General features: G+C 35.5%; 1 protein-coding gene across 3 annotated transcripts in view; it reads right to left on the minus strand.

The window, feature by feature from the left end:
* The window catches only part of GDAP2 (ganglioside induced differentiation associated protein 2), a 73178-nt gene that overhangs the window by 37886 nt on the left and 21304 nt on the right, over positions 1–13988 (minus strand). For all 3 annotated transcript variants that reach the window (XM_007485277.3, XM_016429114.2, XM_016429115.2), the window contains 4 exons: positions 13028–13104; positions 12184–12343; positions 11574–11730; positions 2345–2421 (listed from right to left, as the gene is read on the minus strand). In XM_007485277.3, coding sequence (XP_007485339.1) covers positions 2345–2421; positions 11574–11730; positions 12184–12343; positions 13028–13104 — 471 coding nt within the window. The remainder of the gene's footprint in view (positions 1–2344; positions 2422–11573; positions 11731–12183; positions 12344–13027; positions 13105–13988) is intronic.

Below are 13988 nucleotides of genomic sequence, written 5' to 3' on the forward strand. Positions count from 1 at the left end.
CCAGTTTTCATTATCCAGGATGTAACCTATATGGGACAGGTGCTGATTTCATAGGAGAAGCACTTTGGAAGCCGCTATTTCCCTGCTTACCTTGAATAGCAGCTTCCCATCAGTCACTTTTATTCTAGTTCTTTGGCAGAGAAAACAAAAATGAAATAAGTAGATGGTCCTGATGTGCTATGAGTCCAACTCTGCTAAGCAGTGGTCAGGGATCCTTATCCTTCCTTGAGTGTCTTTGGTTTTTCCTGGCAGCTGTTCCCTGGACTAAGTTTTAGGCATCCAAATACAAATTTTTCCCAGGATCATCAATGTTGTTTTTCTGGGCTACTCTGACCCGTTCTTGCTCCCATCTCAGAATGTGTACTTTTAAAATCTAAACTGGGGGAAAACATCGCTATGATGTCTGGTTAGGTTCCTATCTATCTGTGTTAGCCTCTTCATCCTGACTCCTCTTTTGCTTCATTGAAATTCTTTCTATCATCTCTATTTTGGTCTTTTGAAAGACTCTGAATCAGACAGGGATTCCAAAGAGAGCTAAAAGTTAGCCTCTAAGTTGCCTCTTGTTCACTAGGTCTACTGCAATATATAACTTATATCAATAGAAAATTGCTGATTTGTGATCTAGAAGAGAATGTCACATTAAAGTGGATAATGTGATAAATTCTTAAATGTTATCATCATTAATTACAACAAAAACAAGTTATTAAGAAGGTAAAACAAAGGGAAAAAAGAATATAAACTTTGAAAGATGCAAGTGATTATACTTTAAAATAAAAAAAAAAAACCAAAACCCCAGAAAGATAGAAACATGAAAATCTAAATCACAGAAAAAGCAGAAGAAAATTCAAAGTCTCCATTATAATGATAAAAATGGCTAATATTAATAAAAAACAAAGAGGGGACAATGCCATAGAGGCACTGTATTATAAGAGCAAGATGCAATAACATCTCTGAAAGGTCCTAGGGAGAATAGGCTTTGATTTTATCTACAGTATCTGTATTTAATTGGTGTAGGGAACTCCCAGTGAGGGAAGCCATTCACCAATACTCATTTTGCACATTCTTTTTAACTTCTAGAATGTATCTGGGGGGGTGGGGGGGGGGGACTGAAAGGTAAATGCCTTGGCCTGGGTCAACACATTCAAGATGTCTCTGCCACAATGGAGCAAGTTAGGTGTGTAGTGGAGAGGGAGCTGGGCCTGAAGTTAAAAAGACTTGAGTTCAAATCTATCCTCAGACAATCATTAGCTGCATATCCCTGGACAAGTTATATAATCACTCTTTCCTTGAGTATAAAATGGGAATAACAACAGTACTCACTTTCCAAGGTTGCTGTGGGGATCAAATGAGATATTTGTAAAGCACTTAGCATATTGTCTGACACATTACAGAAGCCAACAAAATATTAGCTATGATGATTTTGGTGTCAAAGATTGAATATGAACCCAGATAATGCTAATTCTCTATCCACTATTCAATGCTAGCTTTGATATTTATTCTTTTTTTTTAAAACCCTTACCTTCTATCTTGGAATCAATACTATGTACTGATTCCAAAGCAGAAGAGTGGTAAGGGTTAGGCAATGGGGGTTAAGTGACTTGCCAAGTCACACAGCTGGGAAGTGTCTGGGGCCAGATCTGAACCTAGGACCTCTTGTCTCTAGGCCTGGCTCTCAATCCATTGAGCTACCCAGCTGCCCACTTTGATATTTATTCTGATTATTGTTTTATTTATTGGAATTATTTCCCTCAAAAATAAAAATTAGCATGGATCACAGACTTAAAACACCAAAAGGGAACTTAGATATAATCTACTCTAATACGTCGATTAGAATAGATGAAGAAACCAAGGTCACAGAAGTTCAATAATTTGTTAAGGTCACATTACTAGTAAGTAGCAAAAGTGAGATTTGAGTATGTGTCCTCTGACTTTAAATGCATTGTTCAACATATAACACCACCTCTAAAGACAGGGGGTCTTTACTTTGAGGTACAATTTTTATTACCTTGTTCTTCACTTTCATAAGAATCTGAGCACATGAGGTATATAGAAAGGAACAAATTTCCAATCCTATGATTCTATCAACAACAGAAGAAACAACAATATCAGCTGTGGTTGCTATAAGAATAAATACTGATGCTAATCAGTACCTATTGGCTTGGCAAAAGTATATTTTGCAGGCCAAATATGACTTCAGGGAAAAATGATACACAAAAACTAGTCACAAGTTTCAAACACTGTAGAGATAAGCTGGAGGAAGATCATAAAAAAAGTTAACAATCAAATAACATACTAGGATCTGAGTATATAGTAAACGAACAACTCACCATTCACTTAAACTTACCTGTTTGGTACAAGGCTTTTAAAGAAGCAATATCTGATAGATCCTCAGCTCTTGCTTGACATAGCCAGCGATTATAACTATAGAAATAAAGGATATATTCCTGTTAGTTTGACTATACCCAATAATAGCATATAGTAAATTTACAAATGATTCCCTGAACTAAACACTTGCCTATATGTTGCTTAAAATAAATAAACCTTGGAAAAAAACAAAATCCATGTTTCAATGAAATGATTATGGGATTGGACTATCAGAGTAAGAGGATATTTAATGACATAACATATTTAATACTCTATTCTACAAATTAGGAAATTGAGACCCAGAGAAGGTAAGTGACTTGTCCTAAGTCACAAAGGTTAAAATTTTAATTCAAGCCCTCTGACTATAAACACAACATTCCTCTATTACATAGAATCTTTGCTTTTGGTAGAGTGCATCTACCAAAAGCAAAGATTTCAGAGAAAAATCAGAGGTCTTCCCAATAAATCATGAACACCCATTAATATCACACGACTACTCAATATAGAGCTAGAAAAACTAGTTACATAGCAATAAGAGAAAGAAAATGAGGGAATGGGGAGAAGCAAAGAGAAAAAAAATTATCATTTTCTTCACACAATAAGGATGGTGAATTTAGAAAACTGTTAAGAGTTAATGAAAACAACTAAAACAACAATTAAAATGATAATTTCAGTAAAGTTATGGGATATGAGATAAATACACATCAATTATTGGCATTCTTATATAAGAAAACTCAGCAAAAAGAAAAAAGAAAGAAAAAGTCCATTGAAAATGAATGCAGAAGGGGGCAACTGGGTGGCTCAGTAGGTTGAGAGCCAGGCCCAGAGATGGGAGGTCCTAGGTTCAAATCTGGTCTCAGATACTTCCTAGCCTAGCCTAGGCAAATCACTTAGCCCCAATTGCCTAGCCCTTACCACTCTTCTGCCTTAGAACCAATACACAGTATTGATTCTAAGAAGGAAGGTTAAAAAAAAAAGAAAGAAAATGAATGCAGAAGCTATCAAATATTTGTGAGTATATTTTCCCAGATTCAAATGGGGATTATAAGAATTCAATTATATATAACACTATTTGCGGAAAACAGGACAGATCTGAACAACTAGAGAAACAGTAATTGCTCATGGGTACATTGACACCCCCCCACACACACACACATATGCATGTATACAAACACACATATATGTACGTTGAGAAACTTGTCTTGGGATTTTGAAAAAAATGCTAAATGAGGGATACAAGGAAGCACAGATTTTTTTTTAATATTTCATTACTTGGAGGGAAAAAAGGGGGGAAAAAGAGCAATGGAATTTAAAGATATAGGTCAGGTAACACATCATCAATAATCATGTAAAAAATAGCATATAACAAATATCTAATTAGAAAATGACAGACAAGTCCAGTTATAGGCAAGCCAAGTGCCAAGTAGTATCTATAGAATGTTAAAAGATCTGGAATGTTAGATGAATCTTTTTTGGAATGGGAACCTATGGACAAAAGTCAAATGTGAGATGGCATAGGTGGTATGCAATGAATTTGAGGGAGTACCTACTATATGATGTCATAGTCATAAATATTATTCTACATTGACAGGCTCCTGTTACTTTTCTAGAAAAATTTATAGCATTTTAGCTAACATCTTCTTATGCACAATGGCAATTGTACTATACCAGATACTGTCGAATAGAGACAGTAACTAGTGAAGAACTTTCAAAGCAGATATTTAGATGAGCATCCCTGAACAAGCTTTCTTAGCATGGTAGAAGCAATAATGTAGAATAGTATTAGTACTAGAGCAATATAAACCTATTTCTTCCAGCTGCTGTAAGGTCACTGACGTAAAGTAAGAAATTAAAAAGTAAAACAACAAAATGATTTGAAAACAAGTTGAGTTCTAAGCTAAATGATTACTCAGGGACAAACTATGGCTAAAGGATCATTCCTTTGGCATGTTGTTAGCATCTAATGTGACAAATGATGTGTATACCAGGGCCACTAGGCTCTTGAAACTGCCAAGAAGTGCCAATGGAAGGGAAAAATGATGATACAAAATACACTTCAGTTGAGAGTCTAAAAATCCTATTATAATAAATGGATAAAACCTCTAGGAACTTAGATTTATTCACTGTGAATTTATAGATAACATGCCCAATTCTTTCAGCTACTGAAAAGAAATAGTACTTAGTAAAGTCTTGTGGAGAAATACAGATGATACATTACAAAGTATGATTTATGATGTTGTGAACTTAAATGTCATCAAGTTGCAAGTGAGTAAAGCAAGCCTATTCCCAGTCTTTGACAAAAAGATTGTTTTTTTTTTTTGTGGGGGTCAATCTAATCCTATTTTTTTTTTAAACCCTGACCTTCCATCTTGGAATCAATACTGGTTATTGGTTCCAAGGCAGAAGAGTGATAAAGGCTAGGCAATGGGGGTCAAGTGACTTGCCCAGCGTCACACAGCTGGGAAGTATCTGAGGCCACATTTGAACCCAGGACCTCCTCTTTCTGGGCCTGGTTCTCAATTCACTGAGCCACCAGCTGCCCCCTCTAGTCATATTAATGATGAAATACATTCATATCTTTTAAGAATATTACTAATCGGGGGGCAGTTGTGACACTGGGCAAGTCACTTGACCCCCACTGCTTAGCCCTTACCACTCTTCTGCCTTGGAACCAATATGCTATATTGATTCTATGAGGGAAGGGAAGGGTTTATTAAAAAAATATATTACTAAATTAAGATCCTTTTACTTTGGAGATGGAAAAATTTACATTTTAGGAAATTAAAAAATATTTGGGATAATCTGCTCAGATATGGTTAACATCAAATGTCATTACTATTAGATCTGACATTTATTAAGCATAAAGCACTAAATGAAGTTATGATTATGTAAAATATGGTAACTGGTTGTAAGCCAATAGACATATAAAATATAGATGAAATATAAATAACTTTAAGAGATTCCTCATTCACACTAAATGGGATCCAGCTATAAAAGTTAGACAAGAGGCAGCTGTGTCTTAGTGGATAGAGGCCAGGCTTAAAATGAGGAGGATCTAGATTCAAGTTCTACCAATGACATATGCTGGTAGTTGTATCACCCTGAGTAAGTCACTTAACTCTGCAGAGCTCAATGCATCTCCTAAAACTAAGTTGTAGAGAAGATACGAATCTGTAATGACAAAAAGGAGTGTTCTCTTTGGGAATTCCTAACACTAATGAAAATTTTAAACCAATTTTTCTTAAAGAAGGAAGAAAGTAAGGTTATTAAGAGAAACTATGATAGCAAACCCATGAAATGGCACATAGTAGGCACTTAATGCTTGTTTGATTCTGGTATTTAGAACTGGAAGGGACATGGAGGTTATCTGGTTCAGCCTTTTCATTTTACAGATGATCAAGCTGAAGCTCAGAGATACTGTCAGTAAATGCAAAAGCATTTATTAAGCAGTTCTTACTATGATGCTAGGCACTGGGGCTAATCTCATAACTTTGGAAGAGGAAATATACACAAGCAGAAAACCAGAAAGTTACCTACACTATGTTTTTAAAGATGGTAACAAGTTTTCCTATTTTTGAGGCTTTCAAAAAACTGAAGAATGTGGAGGCAGCATCATATGAAGCTATTTGCTAATGACATCTAGAGGCTTTTAATATTTCTGAATGTTTGATTAAATTATATATTCAAACAAACACATGCCAAAGCAAAGATGGAATTAAGGATTTTGACATGAACAGATGTTGGTAAAATATTAGTGTGCTATTGGCTAAAAAAGTCTACTGAACCTAATAGAAGATAGAGAAATGATTGGTTACATACAAATTTATGTCAATAAAAGCTGCATATAGTAGTGAAACTCAAGTGAAACCTAAGTTTATAAAGGAGTAGCACTGGTATTTTTAAGGCAAGTACTCTTGCTAGGTGCACAAATAGAAATATGTCACATGTACAGGAACTATAAGGGCAATCCATCTGCATCACAATTCTTTGAGTCTTGAAAAAGTGGAAGGATTTGGAAACATAAAAAATGGCTAGTCAAAAAGTAGAATTTATAATATACAGAGAAAAAAGCTGAGAAATTCATTCAACTATCTTTAAAGGTATATGAAACTTACAACATGGTAGAGGGTAATAACATTTACTTGAGGAAATAATTTTAAATTATTATTATTATACAACCAATGTTCTCTTTGGTTGGAAGAAGGGAAAGCCTAAATAGTTTTTTATTCTAAGATTATCTCAGTAAATTTATATAGCCTGCTAATAATATTACTTTCTGCTGAGTAACATAGTAACTCAGACACATATTTATTGTGCTAAGGTATGCATATGAAATATGTTGAGTATAATCCCATCCTGATATTATTTAATGAGTATAAAAAAGAAATTTAATTTGATAAGCCAAATACTATTATAAATTTTCTTTTCAAACCATCTTCTCCCACACAGTGGCAAAACTAGGAGATTTTTGTGAAGATAACAGATAATATTGTTTAAAAAACCTCTCTAAACATTAATATCATGTGAGTCACAAAACAGAGTTATGTATTTTCATCAAGTGATGAAGAGTTTTTCTTGCAAGATGCTGTACTCTGTGATGCTCTTTAAGGAAGATATTTTAATTGGTTGCCTCAAGTCCTAGAATAACACAGAGCCTGATAGATTAAATTCAAAATCATTAAAGAGAACATGATTTATCACAGGAAAAGCCAAGAAGATGAAAATAGCTTATTGTTCAGCTTGTGACAGGCAGTTGGGTGTCCATAATTATATCTATTTTGGGCAGACATGAAAATTGATAGTGAGTTGAACATAAAATTAAAACAGGAGAAGAAAAGGTTGAACCATTTTTGTAAAATGTTAATGAACCCAAACTATATTCTTAATATTAATATTCTATCAGTGTTGCATAGCTATGAGACACTGCACATTATAGTCTACAACCAACCAATAAGCATGTATTAGCAGTCTACTATGTTGTAAGATTTATTAGGCAATGAGGATACTAATAGAAAGAATGAAACAATATTTACCCTTAATGAGCTTACTTTCATTACGCATGAAGGAGACAAGTAAAAATGTGTGTATTTATATACTCACAAATATAGAATATGAAGAGGATATTTTCATACAAGTATTAAATATTTTGGGAGAGATGCTCCTAGGAAAGAGAGGGATCAGACAAAGCTTTATGGAAGACTGTGCATAGGTTGAATTTTGAAGAAAAAAGTCATTCTGTGAGGAGAGATCATGATAGACAAGAGACACAGTCATTGCAAAGGCACAGAGAGAGACTAAGTGTCATGTGTGAAGAAAAGAAACAGAGAAGGCCAGGTTGGCATTACTGTGGCATGTAGGAAGGACAGTAATGTCTAATTAGGTTAGAAAGACAGCCTGGGGCCAGGTTGTAAAAGCAGTAAAAGCAGTTGATATTTTATAAGCTAGAGGCAACAGGAAGCTACTGAAGCTGACTGAGTAGGGGAGTGTCATGGTTAGAGCTGCACTGAAGGAAAATCACTTTGATAGCAGCTTAGGAGTTCAAGTGGAATGGGATCTGATTTGAGGCAGAAAAAACAATTAGGATACTATGATCTAGGTAATGAAAACCTAAACTAAATTGATAGTTATGTGAGGGGAATAAAGAACAGGTGTCACACGTGACAGATGTTTTAAAAGAAGAAACTGTAAGATTTGGCAACTAGATATGTGGAGGGAGGGAGGGAGCAGAGTTGAGAGTAAACCAGAGGTCACACAACCTTCAATAGAAATAAGGAACTTTGGATCAAATAAAATTGACTTTACTAATAAAAGCAATGCAATGATCCAGGACAATCCTGAGGGACTTATGAGAAAGAGTGCTATCCACATCTAGAGTAAGAACTATGGGAGTAGAAATCCAGAAGAAAACATATGATATATCACTTGTTTATATGGGTATATGCTTTGGAGTTTTTGGTTGGTTTTTTTTTAACCCTTACCTCCCAACTTAGAATCAATACTGTGTATTGGGATTCAAGGCAGAAGAATGGTAAGGGCTAGGCAATGGAGGTTAAGTGACTTGTCCAGGGTCACACAGTTAGGAAGTGTCTGAGGCCATATTTGAACATAAGACCTCACGTCTCTAGGCCTGGCTTTCAATCCACTGAGCCACTCAGCTGGACCCTTCCTTTTGGTTGTAAAAGATTACTCTATTACAAAAATAATAATATGGAAATAGGTTTTGAGTGATAATATGTGTATAACACAATGGAATTGCTTATCATGTCTGGGAGGGCAGAGGGACAACAAGAATCATGTAACCATGAAAAAAATTTTAAATAAAATTAAAAAAAAGGAAATTTGGAGACGAGATGGGTTTGGGGTGAAAGAATGAGTTCTGTTTTCAACATAGTTTGAAAGGTCCAACAGGCAATAGTAACATGGGAAAGAAGCATAGCAGAGAGACTCTGGGGCCAAGTCATTTGCATAAAGATGCTAATTAAACCCACTGGAGTGGTTGACTTCATCAAGTGATAGAATGTAAAGAGAAAAGAAAAAAGGGTCCAGGCCACAGCTTTAGGAAATACCCATGGTTGGGGGAGTGACAATAGATAATGAACCAGCAAAATATATGGAGGACTAATCAGATAGGAGGAAAATAAGAAGAGAATATGTGACAAAAACCAGAACGGAGGAAGAAGATTATCAATAGTGTCAAATATAGAAAATAAGTAAAAAATAGATGAAGACTAAGAAAAGACCGTCGTATTTGGCAATGAGAAAGTGTTGTCAACTTTGTAGAGAACAGTTTCAACTGCAGTCAGAAGTCATACTTCAAAAGGTTGAGGAGTGAAAGAGCAAAAGAAGAGGAGGTAGTGAATGTAAACAGCTTTATCAAAGAGTATGGCTGAGAAAGGAAGACAGAAAAATAGATAGTCGACATTTTTTAAGGATAGGAGAAACTCAACCATTCTTGGAAGTAACAAGGAAGGAGCCATTTAAAAAGGAAATGAAGTATCTCTCATTAATTTAAATGAATTGAACCCAGAGAGTAATGGCAAAAGGTTCTGGAGCAGGAGGCAGGCAAAAGTTGAATTGAAATGAGTAGGATGTAATATGACACAAATAATTAAAGAGAAGCAGAGTAAAGGATGTTATGAAAGAAATGTATGAATGAAAAAAGATGAGCTGGTCACATGACAGTCTGAGTGATTTACTGGTGTCCTCATGATGTCAAGAAACTAGGGAAGGCATCTAGCACCTTGGGGGTACCTTTTGTGAGGGCACAGACAAAATACAGGACATATACAGGACCTATACAGGACAAAGCTAGACGGATCTGTTACCCTTACAATGGCAAAGGGAATATCACATCAATAAGGACACAAATCCAAATGACTATTTCACTAGGCATATGTTAAATTACACATTGCCACAGCTAAGTCTTTAGAGCTTCTCCTAAAATGGTCTTTGCACATATTCCCATTCAAAGAAGGGTTAACAGTCTACACTACAGTTCAAGAACTAAAAAGACCATTTCATTATTTTTTAAGGTATAAATTCTGAAATACTCACCATAAAATACATTTTGGTATTAACTGCTTTAATTTATCTATAACACTGTGTATCACCATTAAACATTATTATAAAAATTACCAATTTATACTTTCTGGATTTTGTAAAACCTTTAGCTATCAAAGGTGTTAATCCACAAATAGGTTCCCCAGATAAAAATCTTTTCTCGGGGGGCAGCTGGGTAGCTCAGTACATTGAGAGCTAGCCCTAGAGACGGGAGGTCCTAGGTTCAAATCTGGCCTCAGACACTTCCCAACTGTGTGACCCTGGGCAAGTCACTTGACCCCCATTGCCTAGCCCTTACCACTCTTCTGCTTTGGAACCAATACACAGTATTGACTCCAAGACGGAAGGTAAGGGTTTAAAAAACAAACACCTCTTGAGAAAATATATATTTTTGTCACTATGACATAGTTGCATGTATTAAAACTAGCTGAGGTTGATTTGTCACAGACACATATCAAGGGTGGGATCCAAACATTCAATTCTGGGTCAAGTTCAGAATTCTTTCTATTACACAATGTTCCTAGGAAAGACTCATTTCTGTAGCATTGCTAGAAGGGAGGGTGAAAGAAATAAAAGCAAAACTCCTCTGCTTTTCAGTTTATTTGGGGATCAGAGGGAATGAAAAAATGGAAGAATGCTTAAATAAGAAAACAATAAGAAAAAAGAATGTGGAAAGGACGAAGAGGATCCAGACCAATGTCAGGAGTTTATAGGGAAAAAAATACATTATGAAGAAGGAAGAAAGACTATTGGATCTCTGAAAGGTTAGAAAACAGTGGGTGGAGACCTGCTGAGGGGAAAGAACTTTTGCTGGTCTTCAGAGATGATGAATATGATGAATAGGTTCAAGAAAGAGAGAGGACACCTGGTATAAAGCACAGGAAGGTTTATTGCGGTTGATATTTTCCTGCTAAGAGAGAGCACAGAAGCCTTATGGTGTCCCAAAAATGTACAACAGAGATGCCTTCCTGGAATGTTTAAAGGAAATGTCATAGTTTCCAGAAGCTTATCAAATCTAACTCCACCATTTTTGGTGATCATTGTAGGGATAAACCATTCTGCCAAAAGGAATTTAGAGAATGATTTTGTGGCTTATGAAGCTTTGAGTGGAAAATAAAGCCCTAATAAGGGTCATGGGGTGGTATTTTCATCTCTGCTGTTGATTGCAGGTAGGGGCTTCAGAAGAGTAAGTCAGGTATCAAAAGCAATAGGCAGTTAAGAAGTTGATGTCGGAAAACAGTATTTACAAAGATTAAGATAGAGGAATGACAGAATCTTGAGCGGGGCAGTACATTTAACCAAGGTCAGGAAAAATATTTTTTCTGTTGTGTGAAGGAAGCAATTTCACATGCCCTACACTGGATGAAGAGAATTCACAGATTCTGTCAGGAGAGATGATAACTAAGATTCACCCTCACTCACTTCCTAACCTTTTATAATTTGGCTTTTATCCCTACCACACAACTGAAAGAGCTCTCCTAGGTTACCCAAAGTCTCAGGTCTTTTCCTTCCTTATCTCTTTTAAATGTCTGACATGGTTAATTACCTATTTTTTCTTTCTTATGAATGTAAATCTAAATAAGAATAATCAACATGGGTACATATTATTGAGACTTCTCCCAAAGTCGCATTTGATGAAGTAGTCTTACTTTCTTTGATGCTGTTTCTGCAGAGCTGCCTCGGAAAGCTGTCCCTGAAGGATCAGTCGTCTCTGCTTATCAACATCTCCCTCCATTCGAGCAAAAGCATGAGATCCGATAAAGGAGAGATCAGCTCCTAAGCCCTCATCTTCCTCTTCCAAGTTGTCTGCAACAGCAATGTTGGTACTAGTAAAATGTTTATGACAGAAACAGAAGGGCTTTTTTAAACTAGCATACCCGCATGCTAAAATATATTTTTAAAATTCTGACCTAATTATGGAGCCAAATATATTAATCTAAAAAAGAGGAATATAAAATTGATGATTCATTTCTTAATATAGCCCTTCAACTCTTAGATATATATAGTAATTTTGTTTAATGTAGCTTCTGGATGACAATAATCATGCAATCTGCTCAAGAAGACAGGATTACAACAGAGGTCCAAGTCACAAAGACAGATGCAACCAAAAACTCTGAACTTTTCACTAGATCCAAAGCTTAGTGTGACAGAACAAATCAGCCTCTTAGAGGTCACAGTAGCCTTTCTGATTCAACTCTAATTCTTTATTGATTCATTAATAATAGACGCTCTCAAGATAGAGCTAATTGTTCAACTCACCATCAAGAGCACCTGGTTTTTCACTTATCCTAATCTGTCGCTCTGGTACTACTGGCTCCCCTTCTGCATTTCCAATATCTGCAGGAAGGTAGGGCAAAGACTGGCTTTCTTCCTTTAATGACCTTGGAAAATATAAAGGTAGTAGCTTTCTGTAGGTGGCCTATAAACAGAGAGGAAAGCAGTTTGTGAAAATAAAAGTAACTTCTTCAAAATAAGATATGAATAATGCTTTCATATTTTCATGTCTAGTCAATAAGATAGTTAAGGTGAGAGGTAAGGAGGAAGATGTTAACCAATCATTCAGCATATTCATGAATAGTATACATCTACATGGGTATGTATTTCATGTGCATGTGTATGTTGATGAATGTTTCTTTTTCTATCTGTATAGTCATTCTTGATCACCGAGGGACTACTACTATTTTCTATCTGTGTAAATTCTATAGCAGAGATCTGAAACACACTGATCATTATGAAAAAGTGATAATTAGTTATGCTAATTTTCAGAATTTTGAACTGACCCCAAACCAAATACTAAATATTTAATTAAACTCTGAATGGAACCACAATTAAAAAACCCCCTCTAATAAATCAGTTTAAGTTGAAATTGAACTGATGCATTTCTAAAATCCTTGATGCCAAAATGTTACCCAAACTAAATTTCTTTCAGTTTCAATAGGTGTTCTGTAGTTCTAATCAGTGGGCAGTTAGGTCTTAAACGTTAAGGTATTCAGGATGCATCTGCTATCAGCACTCTAAATTCGTTGTAGTTATGAAACACCATGTTAAAATAACTATTTATTTTCTTAGGCTTTCTGATCAGATGACACAATTAGTAAAATACCTCTTCAAGCTCTGAGACAGCAAATACTACTTTTTCAATGGTCTCCCCATGAATCTCTAGGAATCTTCTCACTGTGCCTATGGGAAAGAATTAGAAAGACTATACTAAGCAAGAAACCATAATATGGAAACAGTCAACTCTAAAAAAGGTTACAGTCTGTTGTGAAGTCTACATATATACTTACACATTCCACATGTTGCTTAATTATGTGTCTTTAAGAATAACCTCTGCCTGGAGAGTAGAATTCTAGAGCCACTTAAAATGCACTGATAAGCTTTAGGGCTCTGGTGATTCACATCCTGGGATTCCTAAAGAACACAATGATATAGGGTATCCCAAAACTCTTAGTGCTATTTTAAGCTATTAAAACTTGATGAAAAAACAAGCTAAAGTTCTTTTCTTTGCAAATTATAAAACTCCTTTTAAAAAAATTATAAAGGGAAAGTAGTACTAAAATTCAATATATAAAGCTTAAAATTACACTAACTCTTTTGGGGCAAGTTATAAAGCACTGTCCACTGTATTTCACATACTCCTCCCTTAAAATATTCTCTGTTCCAATCAAACTAGCCTGATAGTTGTTCCCTGTCCAAAAAAATCCCTTCACTTTGTGCCTATGTACAAGTTGTCATCAAGTCTAAAAAAATTCCATGCTCATCTTAATTTCAAAGAATCCATTTTCTTTCACGGGATAGGTAAGCTGTCACAACTCATGTTTGGTCTTTCCTGACCTCCCCTGACAAACTACAACCACACCTCTGCTTCCAGTTGTCAGAGTTCTTTTCTCCTTAAAGTTATTTGATTTTTTTTTTTAAGTTATGTGCTGGTAAATGTTGTTTTCTCCAAGTAAAAAGGAAAATCCTTGAAGTCAGGGACTGTATTGTTTGTCTTTGTACCCTGAGCTTCTAGCACTGTGCTTATATATTATAGGTACTTAAAGAAGGTTTGTTGAGGCAGAGTC

Source organism: Monodelphis domestica, chromosome 2 (assembly GCF_027887165.1).
Source record: "Monodelphis domestica isolate mMonDom1 chromosome 2, mMonDom1.pri, whole genome shotgun sequence".
In the NCBI taxonomy this organism is placed as follows: Eukaryota; Metazoa; Chordata; class Mammalia; order Didelphimorphia; family Didelphidae; genus Monodelphis; species Monodelphis domestica.